Here is an 18086-nt window from a genome sequence, read left to right as displayed (position 1 = left end):
GCATCTGTGCTGGTAAAGCTCTTAGATCATGGCGGGAAAATAACCGATCTGACAGCCATTGTCGTTTTCAGCGATGTCATCACAGCCGAACCTGAGTCAGGAAGAGATCTGGCAAAAGGGAAACGTGCCGGCGTCAGCAGTCGTCCTTTAGAACTCGGCGCCGCGGCACTTACGGGCATGCGAACACACTATTCCCATTTCAATGTAATTCCCTTTGTTTTGGTCTCCATGGTTCCTGCTGCTGTGTAATGTTTTCTACGCCGAAAAGTAAATTTCCTCCCGGACGGTAAAAGCGATCGTTAGGCATCTTTTGTTGTTTCGACAGAACTGTGTCACAACAACAGATAAAAGAGTCGCTCTGACACATAATTCATCCCTGCATGAGAAACACTGTTTTCTTCTTTTTTATTTGACTCTTATTGGTTCCAGAACTTTTCCTGCGTCTGCTATTTTCATCCCGTTTGATGTTGTTGTTTTTTTTTGCTATTATTTTGCGTCTCCTTCCTTTGTGTGTCTCTCCTGTGTCAGTGCTGTTTCAGGGTGTTCTTTGTGTGTCTGTGGTGGTAACTGTTGCTGTTTTGTTTGACGCGGCGAACAAGAGAAATGCCTTCGCTGCACAAATGCAGGAGAGTCTAAATCCGACCAGCCAGTCGGTAAATCTGTCAGCCAGCTTTTTCGACCAACTTACCGGACAATCGGAGGGGTCAGCCAACCGATTGAGCGTGTTAGCGGCCCCCGCGCTGAGTCGCTAAGCTAGCTGCTTCAGATTTAACCTGCTTATAGTTCTTAATTTTTTTGTCCTGGCTTGATCTCTTACTTTTCACTTCCTCGTCGCACTTGTGTTTTCGCCCCACATTTTCCCTCGTCTCCATCTGGCCTCACTTGCAGTGCGTCTGACTCCGCTGTGTGTGTCTGCAGGGGTTGCTGTTAAACGTTGTGTTTGTTCTGCTCTTATCTCAGCCACACCAGACCTGCTTCTCGGTCCAAAACCTCGTCTCTGCACCCGATTGGCTCAGGGACAAAACTCGACGCATTCTGCTCTGCCATTGGCCCGTTCAAATCCTCGAGCAGGGATCAAGCATTATTTGATCGTATTCCCGTGGCAATTTATCTGTTTGCTATCGGGCGAACATGACAGTCAGTGTAGTGTTACAGTGGAACAAAGCCAGGGAATCGTTGGGTGGCTTTACTGTCTCTGCTGGCATGTACATGCACACAGGTGGAGGACTCAAACACACCCAACTATGAGTTACAATGCACATTTATCAACAAGCAAGCATCAGAAAATAAACTGACTGAGGACGAGAGGATGATATACAACTGGCTCTCGCTGCTTTTAATTCTGATGTTTGGGTGGATTTCATCTCTCAGCTGTTGTAATTCATCAAAAAGAAAGTTGAACACATGAAGTGACAAAAATGTAGTGTCCGCTTAATTTAAAAAAAAAGAAGCATATTGTAATAAATCGTATCTCAAACTGAATATATCGCCTTATATTGTATCGTGGGCCGAAAATATCGTAATGTAGTCTTAATATATATCGTAGCGTGAGCTGAATATATTGTATTGAATCGCATTGTGAGCCGAATATATCGTATCGTGAGCTGAATGTATAATATTGAATCTTATCATGAGCCGTATATAGCATCGTGAGCTGAATATATCGCATTGAATCGCATCGTGAGTTAAATATATTGTATCGTGAGCTGAATATATATATGTATATATATATATATATATATATATATATATATATATATATATATATATATTGTATTGAATCGTATTGTGAAACACAATAGTGTATCACTACAACCCTAGTACTGTCTCCTGTGATGATCTCAGTTTTATCTTGACCTTTTAAGTATATATTTTAGTGAGTATTGTTTTGATTGTTTTAAGCGCTTTGTGACCCTGGTCTGGAAAAGCGCTATATAAATACGAATTACTTACTGACTTACTTCAAACTCAAAAATAACATATACAACTTATTATATCACATTTCTCACATAATTGTATTACGTAAGTTTACATCTTCAACATTGCTTTTTACACGCAACCAATAATACATTTAATTTACATTTTATTAAACTCACAGTTTTATCATTTGGAGTTCAAAAGCAAGAGTCGTCGATTTCTGTGTTGGACTTTTTTCCTTCGCTACAAGGCCACGTGGCGGTTCAGTACAAAGTGATTTAAATGGTTCCGTATGGATGTCTGAAACAGCTCTATTTTTCTTTTGTTGAAAGAATCAGAAAAAAAATATTGGATAGAAATGTTTTGAATGAAGGCCAATGGGTGCAACATGCTCTACAGATGCTTGGAAGCATATCAGAATATACTCTGTGAAGGTGTCAGCTCTGAAGTTCTCCAGGAAGACTTTTCATCCGTGGACAAGGGTTGGTCTTTCGGTCCAGGGTAGATGGTCTGTATCCACAAGTCCAGGTTTTTGCTAAGAATCCAATGTTTGAACTATGCTCTGTGGGAGATGTTGATCGATTCATTTGGTGTTAAGATATTACACCATATGTAATAACATGTTCCTCTCTCGAGTCACTCCGAGTCCCACGACTGAACTCCGTGAGTCAGCGTTTGTGAGGTCAAGTGAGCGTAGAAGGGTGGAGAGGAGCAGCCAGTCGAGACTTGTTGTTGTGGGATTTCACTTCAAAGCAAATACCAGCTGCACTCTCAGTTCTGACTGGAGCCGAGCACTGTCTTAATAACTACCCCCCCGACTCCTCCTGGGTGACACTTGACCCGATTGAAGAGATGTTTTATGAGTTTCGGTGACGGAGAAGAACCTCCAATGTCAGGAGGCTTCTCTGTCCTCAACTGCAGCATTTCTTTTTCTCCCGTAAAAAAATTTTTCGCAACGTTTATCAAGAATCTGAAGCGATAACAAAGTGCTTTATAGTGAAACTGTACGCCTTTGTTGGTATTTAGTTTCACGCTGCAGACAGGCAGAGAAAAAGAAGACTGTAAACGGAGAAGAAGGCGTTAGGGGGGCGAACAAAAAAAAAGGAGGACAGTTGAGCTTTCCTAAAAACCTCCGAAACCCGACTCCCTTTGGAGTTATGAGTAAACTCAGTCACAAGTGGAGGAGGGGAGGTAAAGGAAAGGTGAGGATATTTACCCCCCCCGCCCCCCGTCCACTCCCACAATCCTCTGCTGCCTTATCGCCCTGTCCGCCATCCAACCAGGGAGTCATGTGAGTCTACTTTAAATGTCAGGATAAGTAGGTGTGAGGAACGAAAGCTTGAGAGGTAAATGTCTGAGAGATAGCCTCTGTGGAAGGTTCCACTGAAACAGCCCAGGGAGCAGAACAGATAAGACTCAAGTGTCCAAAATATAAGCCTTTTCAAAGCGACCACGATTTGAAGTGCGAGCTTTATTTGTAGCTTCCAGACCATTTTAGCTGTAAACGTGCGCCCACGATAAGTTATGGAACAATCACAACGAATCAATAATATAAATATATAAAATATAATATAATATAAATATTTATAAGTGTTTAGGGATTTGTTCTTTGAAAACAAATCCTTGGACTTGCTTTAAGAATTGTTATTTAAAAAATAGAAATCTGTCGCTAAGACAAACTACTTCCCTACTTCCCATCAGCTGTGAGGTATTGATCTGAGGAAGAGCTTCTTGTTTTCCTAAATGCTAGAAATGCTTTTTTAAATGTTATTTTTACATCTACGTATGCATTACCTTTACGTTTTTTTTCTACACATGTAGTCGTGGCTTGTAACCGTTGTGTAACCGGTTACACACTTTTGCGTTTTATTTAACAACTGGGGGGTTCTGTCTCCATTCAAAAACGTCTCCATAACATTAAAGCAAAGCCCTTCCAGTAGTTATCACACAAATACATCTTTATTCTTGCTGATCCCCTTCAAGTTGGGCTTTTAATTATAGCAACATAACAAATCTAATAATTTAATTTACTGTATTTTTCAGACTATAAGGGTAATTAAAGTCCTTACATTTTTACAACATTTTCAGACACAAAGTGGTACAAGGCACTCGTAAATCTGCCCAAATGTCCGTGAAGTAATACTCCAATACCGCACTATATTTATTTTGTAATTTATGCACATTTCAAACCCTGTATATCTACAATAAAGACAACTAACATTGTTGTACTTCGTATCTCGTAACAATTATCATAAAGGCTTGGGAGATGTCAAAGTCTCAAAACTTTATTGACAACACATTCTTCCTTCTGAGTCCCAAATCACATGATAAAAACACGCCTCTTTGGTCGACATATTGGTGAGAAATTAACTCGGAAGAGAGTTACCATTTTGAAAACAAGTGTGTAAAATTACAATTATGATCTTTGAAAACCTACCATTATGAATAAAGGGTTTGTGTCTCTTTCTTGATCTCTATAAAGTAATATTGAGGACTTTATCGAAAAACATGAGGTATCTTCTGTCATGGCACATATCTGATCAAGTTCATTAAAATTTTACATTTTAATTTAAAAAAAAGAATAAGTGATGTATAATTTAAATTAATGTTTATGTCTTATCCTGAAAATCACAAAATATGTTGAAGTTGAAGCCTTTAATATACAAAAAGTAAAATAATGTAGTTCCAAAAGTTTTTTTTGCTCCACTGTCTCCAGAAGAACTTTGTCCCACATGGATCAGACTTTCCGGGGCCCCACTCTGGGTCACGCCGAGTTCCTGCCAGTTTGATTTCTGGCTAAGTTGTTGCTGTTTACTCTCAGGCTGAGTCAGAGTCAAGAGTTTGAAGTGATTCATGCAAAAATCCATCAAGTCTCATTTTCTGGGAAGCGTTTCAATGAGTTACTTATTCCCCAAACCTTTGAACGTCACTCGATTCAAGCCGAGGTTCATCAGGATGAACTATATGTAAGAAATACTTCTTCATCCAAAAATATCCTCAATGTCCGTTTCTATGTGACTTGCTGTACGCTGTCATTACAATCGGACTCCTGCGGCGACGGATGTTAGCAGCCAGCGCTCGCAGAGGAGCAGAGTGTGACAGGGTCATCGCTTTGTCGAACACAACGTGTAGCTTTAAAAAAACGCACGAGTTTGAATTTGAATGAAAAAAGCGCATTAACCTCAGGAGCAGCGTGAAGCGGAGCAGATAGTCAGGGATGGAAGGACAGAAGGTTTTCCAACTGAAAGAAAACACACATTACCGTTTTTACTTTCAATGGAAAATCCTGAATCAGCTGAACACACACGCACCCGTGCACGCACACACTCGCGTCTCAGATTCAATTACAGCATTGTGAGATGAAGGAGAAATTCTTCAGCCTTCAGCACTTCCAATTAAACAATGCTGCGAGCACGTGCACGGGCGGCGTGTGTGTGTGTGTTGCTGTGCCGGTCGTGCGGTTGTACGTGCCCGTGTGTGTGTTTTACTGGCGAGGTGTGTGTGTGTGTATACGGGTCTCGACTTTGATGGCGACACGCTGCAAGACCCACTGAAGCGTGACACAAGACATTTTGTGTGTGTGTGTGTGTGTGTTATGTCGCCTTGTATCATTTCAGGCTAATTTCACCTGTTCTCCAAGAGCAGGTGAAAAAAGTAGCAGAGTGAGAGATCACACAAGTAGAGGCGACACATGGAGAGTAGGTGATCAGGTACAGCTTGATGTGCGTCGGTCTCGGAGCCCCTTCAGCGATTTCGCAGGGAGATTAGAAACAACAGCTGCAGTGGAATTTGGTCGGTAACATTATAGCTTCCACCCAAGACATGAAGCCCACCACGAGATCGTGTTTGTCTCCGGAATACACACAAAATATTCACACGGTGAGGCGGGGAAGTTGAGAGTAATTCCATCAGGCATCCATCCACATGACTACAGTCGTTTACGTTGATTCGATACATGAAGAATTGTAACACAAAACGTTTTCATCGTCACCTTATTTAGAAAACTTGGAATTCTTGTAGCTGTTAGATTCACACAAAGGAAGTTTTTTTTTCAACCACAAATGATGAAAAAAATGAGGGTCAGTTAATGTAATTAATAACAACTTCTGGGCCACAATTGGAATGATTCGGAAGTAAAGCGGGATTAACTGGTGCTGGGATGGGATTCTGACGATGAATTAAATGTAATTATTGGAACTGGGATTCTCTTTTCTCTTCTCTTCTCTCTTCTGTTCTGTTCTGTTCTGTTCTGTTCTGTTCTCTTCTCTTCTCTTCTCTTCTGTTCTGTTCTGTTCTGTTCTGTTCTGTTCTGTTCTCTTCTCTTCTCTTCTCTTCTCTTCTCTTCTCTTCTCTTCTCTTCTCTTCTCTTCTCTTCTCTTCTCTTCTCTTCTCTTCTCTTCTCTTCTCTTCTCTTCTCTTCTCTTCTCTTCTCTTCTCTTCTCTTCTCTTCTCTTCTCTTCTCTTCTCTTCTCTTCTCTTCTCCACCTTGTCGGAGGTTGCCATGGACGGTTAAATCCTGACATACTTTCTCATTCTAGTGTAAAGAAATGAAATTTGCCGACGTGACGCTAAATGTCAGCGGAATGCCGACGACTGTGTGTTCCTTGGTGTGTCTGCTGCCAATCATATACACACACACACACACACACACACTCGCACACACACACATTAAATGTATATCCAATTAGAGTAATAGGATGTAGTTAAACTGACCGTGATTTTCTTTCCGGTATTTCTAGGCAGTGACATCTCCAAAGAGCCGTCATTTGTTCAGTCATCAAGTTGTTCTCTTTTCTCATAGAAATGTCAGATATTTATGTGTAAAACGTTCCATTGGCTACTAAGTGATGTATTTTTCAACACGACTTCCACGGATTGAAGAAAAAAATCCAGAGTGTGTCAGTGATGGCAAAATGCTTTAAAAAACATGAAATAATTGACAAGTTTAATGGCTCATGTTTTTAAGTTTTTTACTTTCACATTATGACATTTTCCCTGCCTGATATGCTGAATTAGTTCACTTTGAAAACAATGACTTAATGTGACCAACCTACGTGTTTAAACAGGTCTGTGTTCAGGGTGTTGAGATGCAGATTTCACCACAAATAACGTGATCTAGAGCGGCAGAAAAAACTAGGCAGCAGTTGTTCCCGCCGGTGCTCTGCCCTTGAGCCTTTATCAATGCCTCTTAATTATTTTATTATGCAAATGTGTCGCCATTATTTCATTAGCCAGGCGGCCAATCACAGAAGCTGATTAGAAATCCATTAGCATGCCGTCCCTCGCTCTCGGTGTCCTTGCGAGAGGAAAGAGAGGAGGTTTGTAATGACCCATCTGGACACACACACGCCTGGACGTAGTTAGAACGTGTCGCATAACCATCCTTCAAACTATATAGACGTGAACGATGAAGACTGACGTCTCTGGAATATTTTCAGTCTGTATCTCAAATTACAACCTATAGTTTGACGCACTCACATGTTTCAAATATTGAAGTGTTGCTCCAGTAAGTCTGCAGTAAGTCCTTCATCACCACCATGTTTTGCTCCCCCCCATGTCTGGAATCTCAGCGAACTAGAGGTTACGAGAGCGGATTCCATTATGATATAATAATGGCTTCAGTCCTCCTCCAGCCAGCTGAGTATAAACAAAGAGTCCCTTGGAGGTGGAGACTTCCAGGATTGATGACCTGCGGTGACAAACCTTAACGCTTGATCAATTCCCGCAAAAGGGTTGTGTTGTTATGGTAAACAAAATTTAATCTCCAGAAAGACAAAGTGTTTTCAGTGGGCGGGGCTTAAGATCATTTCAATGAAAAGAGAGTTTTGTACAAACACACACACACTGATGATACAATAGAGTCCAACATCTATTTAAGACACACTTAAATCTACACATTATGCATGACTCTAAAGTCTTAAGAAAGAATCAGGCTCACCAGCTACTGTTTTAAAATCTTTGAGTCAGGTGTGAGGGTTTGACTGTAGTTTTGACGGTCAGATGTCGCCTGACGCGTGTGTTAGAAAGACATGTTTCCGATCCGCGGCTTAGCAACAGGTGGAATGTTCATCAGGGAACTAGAAGAAGAATGCTGTTAAGCGAAAGAAGCCTTCAACTTGTCGGAGCCGAATATATAAAACCCGACTTCACTGAGAATCCCGAGGCAGAAATACCTCTGTTCAATGTCACTGTGGCGCTCTGTGTCTCTGTGCACAATGTACGTTCTTTCAGTGGCATAAAGTCTGCTTGATTCTTGTTGAAGGTCAATCTTCACAATTGATTTAGCGTTTTAAGGCATTTCTTTTCAAAGCGTTGTGCGCAGAGTTCAGTACATTGTGTAGCAAAGATACAAAGGTGGTCCATCATTAAGATGAGATAGATTTTTTTTTTTACCTTAAAGGGCACCTAATGTGAAAAGCCAACTCTACTGACTTATTCACATGTAAATGTTGAAGTCGTCCTTTTCAAAATGCAGTAGTTAATTCATCATGACGTTGCTTCGTTTTGAAGTTATTACTTAATAAAGTTATCTCGTCTGAAATCTCGCCAAACGAGATGACGGTTTAAATTAAACATTCTGACATCACTCTGGTGAAGGTGTCCTCCCCTAGAAGCCCTAAATCAGTTAAGAACCTACATGTTAATGAAACGAAATAAATATTTATGTAAACATGGTGAGAGTTACTTCTGCCTTTAGGTGTTTTTAATGTGTACATTAAGCAGCAAACCTTATTTTTATTATTCGTTTTTAATGTACAAAACGGGAGTTTCAGGGGTGAGGTTGAAATTTACGTGAGTCCTTGAATGCAGCCCTTGTTTTTGTGACCGATCAGAGTAGAGTGGATGTGGTCGGTGGTTGGATGAGATTTCTTCTCAGCCAAAACAGCACATTTTAAATGGGCGGGGCTTAAGCGTATTTTCTAATGTAAATATCTTTATTAAATGAGAGTTTTGTGCAAAAAGAAACATAATGATCATCAGCACATTAGGTTCCCTTTAAAGGGATAGTTTTTGGTAAATCTCATATCTAATGCATGATATAATATACTATATATATAATATATATTCTACTATATGTTGCATTTCTCTCACAATTCCTCATGTCGAGGCTTCATTATAGACGAGCAATATGGATGTATTTGGACGTTATTTTGTGAGTCTTTTGGACTTTGTTTTACAAAGATATTCTTAGAAACGCTTCCTGACAATGGAAGCTCTTTTTAATTTTGCTTTCCAGTAAGTGAAAATAGCAGAAAATGTGTTTGGGGAACATTAAAAAGTGTTCTATTCTAGTAGAATAGTTCATTAAAAGTGCCGGAATGAATTATGTAAAACTGAACTCATGCTGGAATATTAATACGAAAGTAGATTTGTACATGAATCTATTTGGTGTTGGCCCGGACCGTCGGTCAGCGTGTCGCTGCCCTTTACCATCTCACCCACAAAGAGACTCTCGCCGTTTGTGCACTTTATTGTTTTAGCTCATGCGGAGAAACACCTGACAGCAAGATGCAAACTGACACACACACACTGTCGGCGACTGGAAGTCCCGGAGTTTCACCCACACTGGCACGAGTACACATTCTTTTTACTGGAGTTCAGCGCCCGGTTGTCGTGCCGTGAGTCGTGTCCTCTGCATGTCCTGCTGTACTTCCACATCATGGCTGGAGGAGAACCTGCTGTGACAAAGACTTAATTGAATCGAATTGAAGAGAAATGCATGAAGGGAAGCCGGTCTGAGGAAACGGACGCCGGGAGGAACGTGATCCACGGCATCTCGGAGGCCGTGACTCACAGCCGGCTAGTGTAGCCAGCAGACCAGGACGGTCACTCGGTTTGACGTTAACTTGTTTCTCCCCGGGTGGCGGCTGTCACCTCCCAGTGTCCCGCTGAAGCACAAGTTGGGATCAGTGGGGTATCTGAGGGCCTGTCGTTCCGCTCGCTGTCACAGTTAGCCTTGCTCCAGGAACGCAGGTAGCAAAGCTGGAATTTAACGCGCTTTGATTTATTTTTCTGACTCCTCTGGTTTTGATCACCCATTTCCTGGTGACTCCACCCAACGAGTTTTTACTTATGGTAGATAACTGCTGACCTAAAACAGCGTCCAAAAAACTTTTTACTGAGAAGGTATTTTGTTTTGATACACGATCCCAGAGAGTTGATGTTTAGTGTCATCGTTTTGGTTTAGTCAGTGAAGTATAATCGATTCTTAAACGTAGACATTAGCATGAGGATTAACCGCAACAGGGCGTATTTTTTCAATCAAAATGTCCTCCAAACAACTCCGTACTGTACATCTTGGCATTTATTTTGGACGCCTCACTAAACCCAGGCTTACATCGTGAGTACACTTCTGTCATTCGGTGACAGTCACTGGAAGAGAAAAAGTAGAGCATTGTCCAACTTTGCCCAATGTCAAAAAGCGAGCAAATGGGGGGTTGACGGTGACAACCGCTAACGTCCAGTCACTAGAATCGTACGGTCATCTTAGTCATTTATCCCGGAGACGTTTTTTATCAGCACGAGACACGCACCACTGCTGGGCCAATGAGTCAGATAGCTAGCAGTGAACAACATGCTGTTCCGCTCAGTTGTTATTACCAGTACAAGCCACATATCATTACAAGTGGATTGGTCGTGTTCGCCGCGAGGGACAGGCGGCGTCTCTTTGTATTAGAGAGACTTCCTTTTTAAGCAGGGCCAGAGGGGGCGCAGCTCACACATGGTGGTCCGGAGGCTGCGAACTGCAGATGAGCCGCTGAAGGCTGCGATGATTGAGTCGCTGGTGATCTTGATTGGCCTTGAGTGACGACTGTCTTGAGTCCGGGCTCCTGGTGTTTTGGTAATGAGCCGCCACAAGAAACAATAGTGTTTCCTCTTTTGTTTTAATGACTAAACTTCATTTTATTTATAGTTTTGACTGAAAAACAACCCATCGATTCAAACTGACGAGTGTCCTTGTGCCTTTCAGGAAGCTGCACCTTCAATGAGGGGTTCTCCCAGTGTGACTACCAGCAGGATCCCTACGATGACTTTGACTGGACGCACATCAACACCCAAGAAGTGCCCTATGTGTCACCATACCTGCCCCAAGGTAAGTCCAAGTCTTACTGCTGAAGAGCGTTTTCAAATACTCGTGAAGTACCAAATGCCGAAAAACAAAGGGGTCAATGCTTAAAAAAGAAAGGGAAAACCAATGTGTCCAACAAAAGAAAAATGTCTTTATTAGGCTGATGTCTACACTTCCACCCCTTCATTTTAGGCTCTAATTTGCCAATAATTATCTTAATTCTTGACACTGGTCAATCCGAAGTAAAACGGGTTGATTGGTGCAGACTAGGGTTGTGTATTTGCAAGAATCTGATACGTATCACGATACAGGGGCAACGATATGATGTATTAGACTTAGACTTTCTTTTATTGCCATTGCACAGAAAAACAAAAACTAGTAACGAAATTTCGTTACTTGGCAACCATTAAAAAACAGAGTGAATGTATATAAAAAAGTATAAATATAAATATCAATAAGTTAAAAATAGTGCAATATAGTATAAACAGAACTAATAAATAATGTTTTAAATATTGCATAGAATGAATGTATATAAAATTGTATTCTGATATATTGTGATACCGTAGGAATAAGGGTTTATTTTTTTTTGTATTGTCGAGTACTTGACTCTGGTGTTTCAGAATTTACAGACCACATGACTCTTGACGAAGTCGGAAATGCTTTCATTTGTTTTTAGAAAAATATGTCCAAACATCAGCTTAATTTTCAGATGCTCTGCGACAAAATACAAGGCCTAGGCCGGTTTAATGTCTTGCACTCCTGGAGTTTTAACTAAAAAATGTATATAGAGCCAATGGGGAATTCAGAGTTATGTTCGTTGTGTCCGACATCAGTGGTGGACAGAGGAGCTGACGGAGGTACATCTTCCACAGAGAAGTACCCAGACTTTGGTGTAGCACAGAGATCTTAACATACAAGTTACCCGCTTCACTTATGATCGCTCTTTTCTCCTCCGTTCTCCTCCCTGACGATGGTGGAGGGGAATTAAATCTCTCAGCCTCGGGGCTGAGGGTCTAATTAAGAGAATATGAGGTCATTAATCAACAGCGGGGAACAGCGAAGGTTGCCTACTTCGCAATGTTAAAAGCGGGATTCGAACACAATATTCAGCCTTTTGTGTCTCCGCCGCTGCCAACATCCAAGCCGCGCAATTTCCCCGCACTCCGTCTCACCTCCTGTCCTTCTACCCTTATCTCACTTCCTTCCTCATCTTTGCCAGTGAGGATTATAACTTTGTTACCATGGCGATACACTGATGCTATTTATCTTTTTGGGCTTATCGTCGTGTCGACCAGAACTCGCTGATATTTAGCAAAACGCTTTTTTAACAGGTTTCTTTAGCAGCAAAGTATGGCAACGTTCTGAACATCCTGGCACTTTTCTCCTGGTTGTGTCAATATTTTCTCCGAGCGCTTGGGAGCGATAAGTACATTTACATTGCATTGACTCGGGCTGTGGCTTGAGAGCAGAGCAGGTTAATGAATCGAAGGCATCGGTAAATCAGAGTCTGGCCTAAAGGTGAAGGAACAAGAAGTGACATTTGATATGTTAATAATGTCAGCGGGTGTAGCATCGCAGTTCTGCTGCTGAAAAGCTAAAGTGCCTGAGGGGGTAACAGCTACACTTGCTCGGTTAGGAAGTGTTGGAGGAGCACATGACGAGACCTGAAGGCTGGATTCAACAGCTGCACATCTGAAGATACTTCCTGATAATCCTGCTGCTTTGTTGTTTTGAATTAGATCGTCTCCCTTTGACGCGTGTAAACTCTCCTTATCGTGATGCTTTACAAGACCACTTGAGGGTCTACTTTAATTTGACTAGAGGGACTGATGGACATTAAAACAATTGAAATGTAAGTCAGGATCAATCTACCATGAGCAACAGAACTGGCACCGGCCTTCGCTAAATACACATTTGAGGCTAATTCTCTTCCTGGCTCAATCCCAGAATCTGTATACAACCCTGCCCTGTTTGCTGAAGGGGCATTTAAGTGATGCCACTCTAATCTAAGAGCCATTACAAAAAAAAAAGAGGGCAGAGAATAGTCTGATTCGATTGACATGGACAAGGGCTGCCGGTCTTCACTGTCAGGTGAAGAAGGCCACCAGCTGCAAAGCTTTATCTTTCAATTGTTCGACACTAGTTGTGAGCTTGCACGTTTTAAAGACTCATGCCGTCAATTAAATTTGACAATAACTAATCCTCAATTTACTACATTAATGATATTAATTCCCTTTTCATCCATAAATGCAACCGTAAAGTCAAAAAAACAAGGCCACCTGTATGTTATTGTCAACTAAAAGGGTTAAGACCTGTACATTTGTTTAAAGGGCAACTAAAGTATTGATTTAAGTGTCTTAAATAGATGTGTGACTCTATTGTATCATCAGTGTCTGTTTGTACAAAACTCTCTTTTAAATAGAATATCTAATTAGAAAATTATCTAAAGCTCCACCTACTGAAAAAACTGTGTTTCTGGAGATTTAAATTTTTTTTTACCATAACCACGCCCACTCTGCTGTGATTGTTCAAACATGGAGGTTTGTCACCGCGCGTCATCAATCCCAAAAGTCTCCACCTACAAGGTACTCATTGTTTAAACAAAAAGGGGGCGTGATTACAGCTGGCTGGAGGAGGAGTGAAGCCATCATTACGTCATAATCGACTCTCGTAACCTCTCGTTCGCCATGATTTCAAAGCAACTTTATAAAGTAATAAGTTCAAAACATGGTCATGATGAGGGACTTTCTGCATTTGTTGTCCTTTAAATATGCATCTCCCTGTACCCCTGAGGTACTAGCTAAACTTCGGTCTGTGGTGTTTTTCAGTGAGGTATTTACTCTGAAAGTCGTACGAAGCCACAAACGAGAGTCATCACAGGGTCATTGAGTTATTCAGCTCGCAATTACACTTTCATCCCTATAATCCACATCCATTTGTCCCAGTTGGTAATCACCATTTGTGCTGGAGGCAGTATTGAGTGTGCAGGGATGGTTTGGCAATTTTTGAAACAGAGATAAAACTCCTCTACTTAATCTCTTTGGGGGTTGGTGTTGGCACCGGCATCCACGAGAGGGTCTATGATACGCCGGCAACGAGCTGCTTGCCAGTTGAACATTCATGGGCTGGGGCTCAGTGGCTCAATGGACTTAAGTAGATACTCTTGACTCATAATGTTGCCAGTGAATAACACTCTAAACCTATTTGCATGCCATTCCCCTTATGCATCGCTCTTCTCGCTCCTGTTTTCAGTAATGAAGGAGGGAAGAAACAGACTCGCAAACTCGGATCCAGCGAGATTCTTTGTCCATTATTTTAATAATGGATAGTGGGAGCCACAGTATTGGCATGTGTTGTACGGTTAAGAATAAACAGAATATGTATGTGATTCTCATTTGGCCCTGAAGACTCTTGCTCCGACTCCTGCTTCTTCTCTTTTGAAGGAGGAAGCCTTTTTTTTTCTTCTCCTGACATTTTGAATAGAAGAACTAACAGCGGTGAAGGGAGTTTAACCTTTTGAATCAACAGATTGTGGTTGTAATGTGACACCACCTGGGACTGTCACGTGGTCACCGTCTGCTCATTTATCTTCCACTGTCTACATTTTTTGGGTTAATTTCAGGATTAATATTAGCGACTATGGTCGATGCTCTACACATCTGTTGCGATAGCGTCGCCCCAGGCTACGGTATGATTAGGCGTGCTTTTGGTTATATATTGCCATGTTCTGAGTACTATGACATATCTGGGTCTCTGAGTGATTGATGTATTTATAGGCGGAACAAGATCTTGGCGTACTTTTCTCACGTCACCCATGTTTTGGTTAAAAAAAAAAATCAAGGTCTGTTGCATGTCTGTTACCAAAGGAAGCGGAGGAGGAGGTTATTCTTTCTTCTTCAGGTGTTATGTCAGTCAGGTGTTTGCGTCAACAGAATCTGAGGAAGTGTAGAAGCAGATGGAGTCAAACAGATCACACCGGTTGAAATCACATCTATCGTTTTTTTTACACAGTACATCAGCTAATCAACAATCGATAATTACACTTCATTGTTATACAGTTCTTACTGTGTCTAGTGTGCAGCAAAAACAGACGGAAATATAGTAATCTTTGCCACAGATTTTTAACTGTCAGAAAACAACATTTTGATGTGGATTTCCATCTGGATCCAGGGTTGTTTTGAAGGTTTTATAATTACCAATGTGGCAGCCGTGACAAAATCTGTATTTTAATGTTTTAGGGTTGCTAAAGAAAGGACATGACAAGTCATCTGTCCGAGGTTTAATTGTTATCATTTTATTTGTTTATCCCAGTAAGAGACAAACCTTGACCTTCCAGTTATCAAATAAGCAAGTGTGGGTCTAATGTCCGATTCCAGCTTTCTGCAAAACAAACATAATATCATACATTTTCCACGGTCAGATTAGAGTGAGAAGGGTTCATGGTGTTTCATGGCAACATAACATGTGGTTGATGTCTGAGCAGATTAGTGAAACATCTGGATGGCCAATACCACCGTCGCCACCGTCGCACAGGGATTATGTACTTCAGGATCCATTCCCTAATGAACCACTGGTTCTATTACCAAAGTGGATAATACAAAGTAGATTGTTTTGCTATTTAAAATGGTTTGTACTGGAAAACTCTTTAGATAAATTGCACTTCTAATGATTGCAGTGTTATTTTATCGAGTACAAATGTAGCTTCTTGTAGTGTATATATTTCTACAGTGGTCGGGAAGTCATCTTTTATTAGCTGGAGACATTTAACAGATCAATATATCCTATAAAAGAGGAAATATGAATCAATATCTGTAACTCTAACAAATAAAATAAGAAAAGAGGACGAGAGCAATGAAAACGTGTATATTTTTTCCAGTCTTTTCTTCTCTCTGAGTCCATGTTGTTTATGGAGAGCGATTACTAAGAGGAAATGAAGTTTGGTGGAACATGAAAGACACAGAAAATGATTGAAAAGAAAAGAGGCTGCAAATAACTCGAGACACAACAACATATTGTTAAGTAATTTTGTTGAAAGGGGAAGTAAAAGAGAGAGAGAGAGAGAGAAACAGCAGACACTGACATGCCCGACTCATGACAAGAACTGCTGTCTCATTATTAAATGGAGAGAATCTTCATCACATTTCATGGAGTCTCTCTATTAAAAATACATGGCTGTGAAGGGAAAGTAAAATTACAAAATACAAAATATTGGATTGTCTCTTATAGGCCTTCGTGCAGGTCCTGCCGTCACCCTTAAGTCTCTTGATCCTTTATTTGTGCTGCTCACTCTTTTTGCTCAAGTAGCGACATGTAACAAAAGATTGTGTACTTGTAGCTTAGACAAGTCTCGTCTCACCTCCGCTAATGTCTTCAGGCGTCAAACATGATAGTAATGTAAAAAGAAAAAAATGCCAAATGTTTCTCCCCGTGAATAAATCTTTGCTTCTGGCTCTCCACGCTCCAGGTTCCTACATGTACGTGGACGTCTCGCAGTACGACGACGGGGACAAGGCCAGGTTTCAGCTGCCGGTGATGAAGGAGAACGACACTCACTGCATTGACTTCAACTACCTCCTCACCAGTCCTGATGGATCCAGTCCTGGGATCCTCAATGTCCTGGTCAAGGTACGACAGACACAGTTACCTCTACACAGAGGAGTCGAAACCATGATGTCCATAATTAACTAATAAAGTTGAAGTGAGTCATGTGATCTTGATACAATTCTTAAGGCTGGATAGTAGTTAGTTTAATGTTTTATATGGCGACACAATCTAGATTTGCATGGTTTTCATGTCATTCTTTCCATTGGTCATTTTTCTAAAAATAAAAATAATTATAAAAACACTTTTTAAATTTTAAGTTTTACAAAACCGCCGGTTTGGTACGACAATATTGCCGGGTTTCTCGCACCGTAGGTAATGCGCAGAATCTAAAAAATTAAATAAAATAAAAATAATAATAATAAAAAACTGAAATTTGTAAAAACTGAAATTAGTAAAACCTGAAATTTATAACAACTGAAATTAGTTAAACCTGAAATTTATTACAACTGAAATTAGTAAAACCCGAAATTTGTAAAACCTTTTAAATATTTCAAATATTTTCAAATACTTTCATTAAAACTTTGTCAGACATCACCTTCCGACTTTTGGGAAATGGGAAAAATATTTTGAGTGCATTTTGGATTTTGAGGAAATATTGCTTTTATTTTGTTAAAAAACTCTTGAGTGACTGATGCTGAGGTTTTGTTTATCCTTCAAGGTCAACAAGGGTCCACTAGCCAACCCCATCTGGAACGTAACGACCTACACCGGTAACTGACCTTGACCTTTAAAAAAAAAAATCGATCCTTTATTTTCACCACCGTTATTCACCAGTACTTCTGGTCCCACAGGTAAAGAATGGATGAAAGCCGAACTCGCCGTCTCCACCTTTTGGCCAAACGAGTATCAGGTAAGCGGCGTCCGGACGGTTAATCAAAGACACTGATGCGGACTCACATCCCTGTTTCCCTGTGAACTAACTGGACCTCAGCCGCCCCCCCGCAAATATGAAGTCGCTCGCTGCGAGGCTGTCGGCTGATTTATTTGTGTTGACTGAGGCTCAGGAGGTGACGATCAGGCAAAGAAGACACTAACAACAACGGCAGGGGGTGAGAGGGTGTTTGCGTGACCCCGGGTGGGCCGTCGCGCCGGGCGCCGGTTCCGTGTACTTCATCCGAACATTACAAGATTCTAAATGAGACAATTTGTCGTTTCTCCCGGCTGTTTTCATACTGTGCCTTTATTGAATTATTCCAAATCACACGGTTAAGCAATAAGATCCTTCAGGTGGAGACACCAGCTGGTTCGCAGGTTCCTCTCTCGGCCCGGGGTCTTAATATAACCGTGAGGATGGAGGCGTCCTCGGCTCCATCTGGGGCTCGCCGCTCTCTCCGTGACTTCTCCGGGAAGTCGCTGGCGTGAATCTGGCGTGTCAACACGCTCTAATGAGCATCATCATCGTTGTTTGCCGACGCTGAAATATTTCCCTTTCTCAGGGAACTTAGCTGCTTATTGGATTTGCGTTATGAAGCTATTTTTTCTTGTTCAAACATGT

At 41.2% G+C, this 18086-nt stretch overlaps 1 protein-coding gene across 6 annotated transcripts in view; it reads left to right on the top strand.

Moving 5' to 3' along the window:
• ptprk (protein tyrosine phosphatase receptor type K) overlaps positions 1-18086 on the top strand; it is a 102797-nt gene that overhangs the window by 31696 nt on the left and 53015 nt on the right. For all 6 annotated transcript variants that reach the window (XM_087805177.1, XM_087805178.1, XM_087805180.1 and 3 more), the window contains exons 3-6: positions 10889-11011; positions 16452-16612; positions 17250-17301; positions 17383-17441. In XM_087805177.1, coding sequence (XP_087661303.1) covers positions 10889-11011; positions 16452-16612; positions 17250-17301; positions 17383-17441 — 395 coding nt within the window. The remainder of the gene's footprint in view (positions 1-10888; positions 11012-16451; positions 16613-17249; positions 17302-17382; positions 17442-18086) is intronic.

Source organism: Callionymus lyra, chromosome 13 (assembly GCF_982586985.1).
Source record: "Callionymus lyra chromosome 13, fCalLyr1.hap1.1, whole genome shotgun sequence".
Lineage (NCBI taxonomy): Eukaryota > Metazoa > Chordata > Actinopteri > Syngnathiformes > Callionymidae > Callionymus > Callionymus lyra.
Note: the sequence above shows the minus strand (reverse complement) of the source record. Positions and strands in the feature narration are given on the sequence as shown.